This window comes from Syngnathus floridae, chromosome 13 (genome assembly GCF_059516105.1).
Source record: "Syngnathus floridae isolate MCC-2025c chromosome 13, RoL_Sflo_1.0, whole genome shotgun sequence".
Lineage (NCBI taxonomy): Eukaryota > Metazoa > Chordata > Actinopteri > Syngnathiformes > Syngnathidae > Syngnathus > Syngnathus floridae.
Genome location: NC_142425.1, coordinates 10,331,882 through 10,342,569, shown reverse-complemented (window position 1 = coordinate 10,342,569; position 10,688 = coordinate 10,331,882). Strand labels below are relative to the sequence as shown.

At 42.6% G+C, this 10,688-nt stretch overlaps 1 protein-coding gene across 3 annotated transcripts; it reads left to right on the top strand.

Moving 5' to 3' along the window:
• Positions 1 to 274: 274 nt before the first annotated feature.
• On the top strand, positions 275 to 10,464 carry plpp2b (phospholipid phosphatase 2b). 3 transcript variants are annotated; one of them, XM_088394710.1, is made up of 7 exons: positions 275 to 725; positions 7,317 to 7,468; positions 7,536 to 7,798; positions 7,865 to 7,922; positions 8,071 to 8,247; positions 9,032 to 9,190; positions 9,665 to 10,464. In XM_088394710.1, the coding sequence occupies exons 1-6, from the start codon at positions 668 to 670 to the stop codon at positions 9,176 to 9,178; spliced, it is 855 nt and encodes a 284-aa protein (XP_088250836.1). In that variant the 5' UTR covers positions 275 to 667; the 3' UTR covers positions 9,179 to 9,190; positions 9,665 to 10,464. The 3 variants fall into 3 exon arrangements, with proteins under 3 accessions (XP_088250836.1, XP_088250835.1, XP_088250833.1); XM_088394709.1 differs by having other exon boundaries at positions 9,282 to 10,464; XM_088394707.1 differs by having other exon boundaries at positions 276 to 725; positions 9,032 to 10,464.
• The last annotated feature ends 224 nt before the right edge of the window (positions 10,465 to 10,688 follow it).

Sequence of the window (10,688 nt, the reverse complement as noted above, 5' to 3'; positions counted from 1 at the left end):
CCCGTTTTTCTTTTCTAATCAAATTTCTCACTTGAATCGATCTCGTTTTGTTGATGTGACGTAATCTGACATGCCATGACGTCATATTCCCCCACTCCCCGGGTGATACGAATTTATAAAATAATAACCCCCCATTTTTTTTTTTTATTATTCAGCTCATCTATTTTGTGACAATCTTTATTTGTAATTTAATTAATTTTTTAATTTAGTATTTTCAGGCTCCTCCTTCCACCTCTTGCTCTTCAATGAAGGCATAAAACAGGAAAATGGGAGGGAAAAGGTAATAATGGCGACGTAAAGGAGGAGGTGCCCAATGTCGCCGTGTGCTGTACTTCAGTCCTGTGATTTGCTCTCCACATTTGCGAGGACTTGAAACATGTTTGGACGCTCTATGTAGACTCTCTTTTAAAATATTCCAGAACGCTAAGGGGACTCTTTTTAAATAATTCCCACTTCATATTTTTACGACCTTTCCCCACACTTTTTGACACAGACTAGCACTAGTGTTTGTTTACGCGCACAGGTAAAGGCAAGACTACCCCGGAAGAACCCGTAGTGCAGGTTACGTTTTTGTTGTTATGTAGCAAAGCCGAGCAGAATGGACGCGTTTACAGGTACCGTTTGAGATTCTTTTATAATTCCAAAGTTGAAACGACGGCAAAGCAATATGAAGAGTGTGAAGAAGAAGCTCTACGTGCTCATGGATGTGCTGTGCGTGCTCGTCGGTGAGTCTGCTTCGAATTCTTTTCACTGCCAGATGTGTGTAATGACAGTTATTATGGAATGTTTGTCGTTATTTTGCACACACAAATGGTCTGGATTTGACTCTGCAATGAAAATGCTGGTCGGCTATTCTTCTGTATATGATCCACTTTCCCCAAACGATTCTTCATTCTCCTCCTTGGTGGACTGGACAGAGCAGGAAGCTGGAATGTTTGTTTATGGAAATGTGATATTCCATTTTTTTTTGCCAAGAATCTAACCAGGGACGTTCCACTTCCAGCTTCAGCATTGCGTGACTCTCACGAAATATAAAATTTTGTATTGTATGTATGCAGTTTGCATGTTTCTGCTTCCTAACAAATCCCAGGGCAACTGTCAGTCGTACCTTGTGTGAGCTGCAAATAATTTGTACCAAAATGTTATATCGTATGAAAAAAAAAAAAATGCATAACACATAGTAACCCAATTAATGTACTCTTTCTGACTTTAGCTTCGGGCAAATTAATATGATTGTGATTGCATTTCTTGCTCTCTCATACTCTTATTACAGTTGAAGGCCATAGGCAACGCAAACTGCAAAGTATTGGAAGCACATACATCAAGTCAAAATTTCCATTGATTGCTGGGCTCTTACTGAGAAGATCTAAATTTAATATTAATAATGCATACACATCCTGCATCTTGTGCTCTGTTATTCTCTTGCTGCATCCGGCCAACACACACACACATAAGCCTAAGTGAGGTTGACGAGACCGTGCAATAACGGCTTGACAGTGTGTAATTAAATTGACCGTCGGCGCTTATGGGCACAAAATACTTTTCCGGTTTGGTCCGTAGTTTTTGTTTGCATGTGTTCTCTCACTGTAACATATTTCCATTCTATCTTTTTTAGTCATGGAATGTATTTTTTAGAAGTCAAAACATTCCGTTTTGTTGCATTTTGCTTTGTGAAGGAAATTATAGAGTGGAAAAAGCAGCACTTCCATTCTGGGTGTGATTCTTTTGTGTCATCATAGTTGGACCTACCCTTGCCAAACAACCACGCCACTGAATGACTATGTGTTCAGAGTCCCATATCCCGTTTTGTTTATTTTTTAAAACAACATTGCCATCTGTTTCATTTCCTCTTGCCATTAATCCAAAAATCGTAATAGTACAGTAACCCTTCCCAAGTAAGCATATAACGAAGTGGTGCATATCGGCTGAGACAAGCTTTGTGTGTTGGGGAGGCAAAACGAGTCGTCACCGCAAATCGCTGAGCCGTTTATTTTTCGGGTGTGTGTTTTAAAATAAGTTTGAAACTTAACCTGTGGATATTTGTTGTGAAGTGTGCCTGCATTGTAATTGTACACAGATAGTGAGTAGGGTGTTGGCTGCAACGTTGGGGTTTACCTCTCCCAGGGCATTATTGTCATTTATTTGGCACAGTTGTACTCTGGGTGTTCAAAATGGAAACACATCATGTACACACCCACATTCCAAATGATTACATGTATGGAGTCACACATTTCCTAAGTACAATCTTATCGGTATAGTCATTACTCCCACAAACTATACTTTTCACTGTTTGTCTCTCTAAAGGGCTTTCATAACAAAATGCAAACATTTTTAATTGGTGGTGCTGCAGCTAATTCCCTGAGGCCGGAGTGTTGAGAAGATAGCTCCTCCAGCATTCTCAGGGAGCCATCTTGGTGGGAAGAGTTTTTCCTCAGGAGAGCAGCAGCGTCATGGAAACTGAAGACACGCTTGTTCCTTTAGGGCCCAAACGTAGTCTTTTTCCCTCACTGTTATGTTTCCATTGGCGCGCTCTTGTATGAAGGCTTTGGGTGGGATTGGCGCATGATAATCTTGCATACAGAGATCAGCGCGTTTCAATCCATTTGAACAATGTGTGGGAATTAAATTGATGTCGTGACTACACCATAGCGCCGAGGAAGGATGGTGTTAAGTGCTTTTGTTGTGTTTTGAACACAGCACTCCCTTAATCGTAGCATGACACTGTGAGTCATATGGCAACACCACGAGGACAAATAAATAAATGCTGTGTTAGGATTATTATTTTAGTAAACAAGTATCGCATTATTAAAGAGGTCATCATCCCCCAATTTTTTTTTTTCACAATTACATCTAGGAGTCTAAACAGGGCATTCTGATTAATATTATGTTTGTGGAATTTGAGGTAAGCCGCAAAATTAATCTGTTTTGTCCGCCATTTTGCCACTCGCTGTCGACTGAAAATGACATCACATTTGCCAGGTCTCAAGTCACAGCCAATCACAGGTCAGCTTCAGAAAAATGGAGAGCCGTGATTGGTTGTGAAAGTTTGGGATTGACTTCCCCTTTAAATGGTTAAATCTTTAAAGTTGTTTTAATTGCAGCAAAATGTAAGCACATTTTGGACTTTGTTACGTAGCGTAGTACTTGACAGTTTTGTTTGCTTTTGATCACCCGTGTTGAGAGCTCAGACACGCACACACACACACACGCTTGTCACATGCTCATAGTTCCATTAGACCACACAGTGTGTGTGTATATTACGTAGCTTTGAAGTCATATCCATTCTGGCTTACTTGAACTCCTATCGTGGACTTTGGTGGTTTGGTTTTAAACCTGTGTGGCCCGCTTCTTTCATTCCATCCCTCTACCTCAGACGCTTTTTTTGAGCAAACGCAGACGATTCATTGACTGGCAGCCCTGGGACGACCTCGCCACCACCCGACGCCTCCTCCCGCAGCTTAGCATACGAGAATGATGGCCCGGGCGAAAGCAGCGGGGATTAAAAATAAAAAAAGAATGGGCAGCAGCAGGATTTGCTGTGACTGTTGAAGTTGGGCGTTCCTCCACTGAATTGGAATTCCAGAGGCCACTAGTTGAAGGCTCAGCACATACCTTCCGCCTGAGTCAGGCCGGCTCGGGCCGAGACTGTCGGGGAAGAGGGGGAGTCGGGTTGTTGCTCCACGTCGCCTTTAAAATGTTTGCTCATGCTTTACTTACGCATGCTGGAATCAGTGATGAAAGAGGCCCAAATGCAAATACGCCCCCTGACCCTTAGGCAACCTCACCCAATGATTCAAGATACGTGCCTCTTCTCAGAACCATCTACTAATTCCGTTAATTCCTTCTCTGGAAAAAGCATTTAACCGACATATTGGATTAGAGTTAGATGTTCCAGTCGAGCTTGTGTGATCATCACGTCCAGACTGGTGTGGTGTTGGCTAATTGAATCCAAATCATTCAAAGTCGCTAAAAAAAAACATTGGAGGATATTTCACACTTTACTCCATAGTGTTATTTTGCAAGGTGATTGGTGCGACATGCCCATTTTTTTTTGTGTAACCAGGAATGTTTTTAACAATGTCAGCAAATCTTTGCCAAACCACCAGCTAGTAAAAAAAAAAAAAATCATTTTGTTATGGGTCTGGCAAACCACACTTGGAAACTACTTGTGACCTTCTCACTGCCGAGTGCCAAGTATATAAGCGTGAAAATTGAAAACTAATGGATGCCCTTGGTACGGTTGCGCAGGTGCTGCAGGTTGGGGCGCCAGATGGAAATGGGGAATAAACATCCGGGCTGCGACGTGCCACTGCGGTCCCCAAAGTCCGGCGTAATTGCACATGTGCGTTTCTAAATGGAGCTGCCTCTATATTTACACGAGAGCGACAAGTGTGTGGGTGGATGCTGCGCTCAAGACAATAACAGGCGGGCCAGAATGAATGGGATAAAAACAGAGTGGAGGATGTCAATGAGAGGGACGAGATACTTTTTTTTTTCCTGCATTACCGTCACAACTTCCAACGATTGCATTACATTTATATACAGGTGTATTTATAGTAGTGAAAATAGTTGTTACAATTTTTTTTAATATTAATTCGAAAGTCATTGGAATGTAGTCGTATTCAAATTTCCAAACTGCAACATTATTTTCATATGACTTTTTTTAATGACTTTCCTGCAACATTGTAACTATTCCTGTGATATTCTTTTTTTCACCCTCAAAAATACCCCCTGAATTTTACACCTCTATTTAATTAAAAATTTTAAGTACATTTTTCAAAAAGAAAAAAAGAATTTCTTTGCCGTGTTATTCTTGTTGAAGCATTTTTTTTTGAAGAAACTTTATGTATTTTTAGACTTATTCCTAAAGAAGCTAACATTCCTACTTCTTGTGAAATATTCTAACTTTATTCATAATAACATGCTTTTTTTTTTTTTTTTTTTTAACCACAAGTCAAAAATGAGTCTGCCTTTATGCGGGAAGGAACGCCTGATCCCAACATCCTGTGCCTTCTAACAGACCTCCCCGTTTGCAGGAGATTAGCCTGGCCACATTCCAGCACTCCCATCCCGAGAGACGCTTCTGCCTTTTCTATCAAGTCAATCCACGCTGTCAGCGAGATGTCTGAGTTAAGCTCCACTGAGACCGAGGCCTCGCTCTTTAAGTGGTGTCTCTCCGTCTTGCGGGCTTGTCTCGTGGTCTCTTGCAGGCCCAGTTTGTCTTCAGATGGGTCTATTTTTGACCCGCTGCCGCCGCTCTGTGTCTGCTCATGATTTTGAGCAATTTGCTTGGGGTGGCATCTTCTACTATTTGCCAACAAAAGCATTCCGTAGAAGTTGGAGTCTTTACTGTCAATCCTTGAATAGCTGTTCAGTGTCGTGACAGATATCTTTTAAATGTACTTAATTTATTAACTTTATTTATTTAAAAGTACTGTACACATCTGATTAACATCAAGGAAGACAAAAAGAAAAATCTTGATTTTTTTACTCTGTTACAGAAAAAATGGAAGTGCATCAATTTGCCTGAATTAAATGAAAAATAATAATAGACTAAATAAATAAGAGCTCCACTGCCACCTACTGTAGTGGATGTGTAATTACATTTTATTCTATGGCAAACAAAATGTCTATAGAAGAAAGTTGCTGTTGAATAGCTGTTCACTGTGTCATCATTTTTCCAAAGTATTTAACAGAAAACCCATTAAAGTATTTTTAGGCGTCGTCATAACTCATCCACAAAATTAAAGTGACATTTACAATGCTTTAAAAAAAAAAGCAAATGAACAATTTTGGCCAACGTTCTCGTTGCTACCTTTTAATAAATGATGTGCTGAAGCAGTCGAGTTTCACGGCAAACACTCGGCATTAGTGTTGGCTGATGTCATGTTTTGCCACAGACAGTCCCAGAGTCAGCACTCTGGAAATTTCTGAAGTCATTTTTGGAAGTCAGTGCACATGAAATATAGTTGGAAGTAAAAGCAGGCTGCTCTGGTATCATTTTATGATGCGCCACCCCCCCCCAACTTTGCCTCCCTCGGTTCGCCAGCTGGAGACAGAGAATGCAGAGGTGGCGGACCATCCAAAAGCTACAGCCCTAAATCCTTGGCGTCCCTGCAGACAGGATGTCGCTTTCCAGCCATGTGCTGTATATTGTGACACAAACAGGAAGTTGGCGGCGCTACGGCAAACATTTACAGAAAATGAGACGACGAGCGGGAGTCGTGAATGCAAAATCCAAACATTTATTCAAAATATATAGACTATTTTCATTTTGCTGGTGCTAGGCCAAACAATTTGATTACAGTTAAGTAATATTTGGATTTTTTAAAAGAATGTATACCATTGGTCATGTATGGATATTTTAAAAAAAAAATTAATTTTTTTATAAATGGCTTGCTCCCTTCTCCAGCATTTTTCGCCACTCTTTTCTATCCTCCAAGAGTTAACATCTGACTTGTTGCCTAGTAAGAGTGATGCGTCAAGGCAAAACTGCATGTTGTCTGCCTCGTTGGGCCGAAGTGCATGGCTCCAAGGTTGCCCAGTGACATGATCCTATAAAGAACTTTTTGTTTTGCTCCCCTTAGCACACACAAAGCTTGTGTTTTGTACTTTTGGTCTTGATAGTGTCTGAGGGACACTTGTGCTGCTTGTTGCCGCTGTGCTCCTAATCAAATGTCAGCAGTCATCACTGTGGAAACGAGACAACACGCAGACACTGCATGGTATTCATATAGTAGGTCATGGGGTTGTTGATGCAAAACCCTTTGTACACTAAAGATACTCAGGGCCACTCTGGGAATTTTTTTTTTGAAAGAATTTGGGTTGATACTCTTCTGAACTTTACAAAAACACACATTGTTTTTTTTAATTTAGTGCCACCTGCTGGGAATTTATATCAAGCTAGTCAACTTTTATCAATTTAGTAGTATCGGAGCTTTTTTTTTCCCCCTACACTTACAGTATCGGCATACTTGATGTCAGCGTTTTTATATTGCACTAATATTATGATGAAGGGCGTGAGGGCGGACTTCCGCACGGACTGGATGGTTTATTTTTTTTTCGGTGGCGTTCTAATCAGGCTTTTGACCCTCTTTCATCATGCCAGCTGCAAGGAAATACTTGAAAGAAAACGGAAAGGGGTCCACTATATTCAGAAAATCACATTGAGCTGTTTTTCTTGCGTTGAATGTGACTGTTTGCCTCGGGATAGTGTGGAATCCATTAGCCACTTTATTAGGAACATCTGCACCAATGGGATTCCTCACTAATCTGTTGAGGTCATGGTCATAAGTCTCAAATTTGTGTTTTTGCAGCGGCACTGCCCTTCATCGTCATGACCATCATCTACACACCTTACCAGAGGGGCGTGTACTGCGACGACGAAAGCATCAAGTACCCGGTCAAAACGGACACCATCAGCCACGGCATGCTGGCTGCCGTCACCATCTCCTGCACCGTCGTCATCGTACGTCTGCGCTTTTCTCCGTCCCTTCTCAAAACGCACTCCGTATAATTTCCCGATTTTTCCTCAGATCTCATCGGGTGAAGCGTATCTGGTGTACAGCAAAAGGATTTACTCCAATTCCGACTTCAACCAATACGTGGCCGCCCTCTATAAGGTGGTGGGCACCTTCCTGTTCGGAGCCGCCGTTAGCCAGTCGCTAACCGACCTAGCCAAGTACACCATCGGTCGGCCCAGGCCCAACTTCATGGCCGTGTGTGCGCCTAAAGTGTGCACGGGCTACATGCAGGTCATCAACTGCACGGGCCATCCTCAGGACGTCACCGAGTCCAGGTAGGATGACCACGTGATGTTCCTTTTAGACCAAATGGATCAATGTTTTCTTTCTTTTGTTTCCAGGTTGTCCTTCTATTCTGGCCACTCGTCTTTCGGCATGTACTGCATGCTCTTCCTCGCGGTAAGCAAATTGATGACATGCCTGAATATTCTTACTTGGACCAAATTTGTTGTGATTTGATGAGTGAGGCAGACAAGGAAAGTCCAGGACAGGGACTTTTTAAATGCAAGCCGACTAACTGCATCTCGCCGTCCTCGTTGGCCCGCAGCTGTACGTGCAAGCCCGGCTGGTCGCCAAGTGGGCACGACTCCTGCGGCCCACCGTGCAGTTCTTCCTGGTGGCCTTCGCCATCTACGTGGGCTACACGCGTGTCTCCGATTACAAGCACCACTGGAGCGACGTGCTGGTGGGGCTCCTGCAGGGGGCGCTGGTCGCCGTGATCAACGTAAGTAAACCAATATTTAAAGATGCTAAAAAAATAGCCGCCGTCAATCCCGACAAAGCAAAACCCGATGACGTCGTCGATATTTATTTTCTTTAAGACCTTGGACGGTAGCGAGACTGGGTGGGATCGTCCACATCAGACGGTGTTTTGTACAATTCTCACCGCAGGAATATGTTGGCTTCATTTCTGCTCGCTGGTACATTTCGGGAAGTGAGACTAGCACATTCGGCTCCAAGCATTCTTCTCACTTTATGCAGCTGGAACTCTTCATTGTTTGGAATGACGCTTAGCACCATCTTGTGGAAATTACCCAGTGTCGGTGTCTCGTGGCGAAGGTCATAATTTAGCAAGGACAAAAAGCGTGCTAAAAAGTGTCTCGGTTGTCAAAAAAAAAAAAAAAAAGTTTGATATTGAGCAGGAATGTACATGTGCACGCATACGTAAAGGTTTTGGAAATGAGAGGCCACCTTTGGCCTTCATGGTGCTGCATGCAATTAGATTCTCTCGAGGGCCTCGCGCTTTACGACCGCTGCTTTCCCGATGCGTGTGTTCCCCTCAGGTGTGCGTGAGAGCGCCAGACATACTTGATCACACTTTCCCAGCTTGCCCTCTTCACTCATACCTGTCTCGTATTAGTTAAGGGAAAAAAAGACCAAGAAATCATTTAGCCAAAAAAAAAATGGGAAAAGTAAATAAATGGAGTGGGGGAGAGTCGCACAACTGTATCGTTTTAATTTTACAAAACTAGAAATAATACAAGAAAATGATTGGCTGTGTGTCGCAGGTGCGCTTCGTGTCGGACTTTTTCAAGAAGCGTCCTCCGCGCCGTGCCAAGCCCGACCACGCCGAAAGCGAGGAGCCGGAAAGGAAGCCCAGCCTGCAGTTTGTCGATTCGGAGCACAACAACCATTACAACTGCCACCCGGTGTGAGCCGCCCGCACGGTACGCCCCCACCACCAGCACCATTAACGGGCGGGCGAGTTATTTTCTCGAGTCAACCACTCGCCTGCCATCTGCTTCTCACGACCACTAGACTGAACCAGGAGGTCTCCTCCTCTTCGTAAAGCCTCCTCGTTCCCCCGGAGGCGTCGTCGAAGGCAAAGACTTGCAAATGACGTGGGAGCGCTGCATTCTTACATTTGTGAAGGCAGACTTGCCCATTCAGCCCTATTGGTAGATTGGTTTGTGTGTCTGTGTGTGTGTGTGTCTGTGCATGTTTGCGTGAGTGCAGTTGACCATCTTTTTCTACTCACGGGCTGCGAGTGAGAACGGACTGCAATGTGGATTTGTAAAGCTTTGTGCATATACCACTACCATATTGCCCAACAAAAATATTTTATAGCCAAATGTAAGAATGAGACATTTAAAAAAACAACAACTGTTAATTTATTGTAAATTTTCCTTCTCTATTTTTAGTGCAATCACCCTGCTTGCCACTTTGAGACGCACGTGCTCTATCTTAAGATTGCGAAGGATCTGTTTTATAAAGGTGTGTTTGTATGTAAGTGTATGAAAAATATTTTTATCGTTGTATAATTGTGTCGGTCTTAAGCAGGGGTGGGCATATTTGTGCTCAAGGGGGCACATTTGATAGGATTATATTATATAGCCTGTATAATATTATATAATTATATAATAGGATTATCTATATAGTATTTATATCTATCTATTTATACAGTATCTCTATAGTATATATATAGTATTATAGTATAACTTAAATGTGTTATTTTTATATTTTATTTTTTATTTACAATAAATCAACCAACCATATGTTTTAAGTACATTTTAACGCACCTTTTTAAATGAAAAATACAGCTACAATAATGTACGAAATGTTACCGGATCCTTCCTAATCAAAACGCCTTATGTGGCCCCCGAGCCGTATTTTGCCCACCCCTGCCGTTGCCATGTCAGTTTCCAAAATGGTCGTCCAACGACAGGTCCGGCGCAGACCCGAGAAGTGGCCACTAATATTGTCAAACAAGCACAAACAGCTGCTCCAGATGAAGTGTCGTGCGAGAGACCCCCCTCGACCATCTGACCTTGACGTGCAGCTGTAGACAAACGCACAGGTGCGGGTGTCGCCGATGTTCTCAGCTGATGATATTTTATCAGCGTGTGCCTTCAACTAGGTGCTATCACATGTGTCCCCGTGTAAATAGAAGCTTTGTGTTGTCTACATTTTTGGAATAAATGTATAATCTGCATTCACTTAAGTTGTTCTTCCTGTTCTGAGGTGATTGGAAGTACAAGAAATAGCAACAAATGCTCAAAAGTACTTCACAACCAAAGAAGGTGGCCAAAAGGAGAAACCTCGGTCCAACGTTTATTTGCCCTTGGCTTGGCGTGTCGCGATGTGATTTATGTATTTACACTCGCACGCCATTTCTCTCGCTTCACATCTTTCCATCTCGCCGTTATGAGTCCGATGAGATGGATG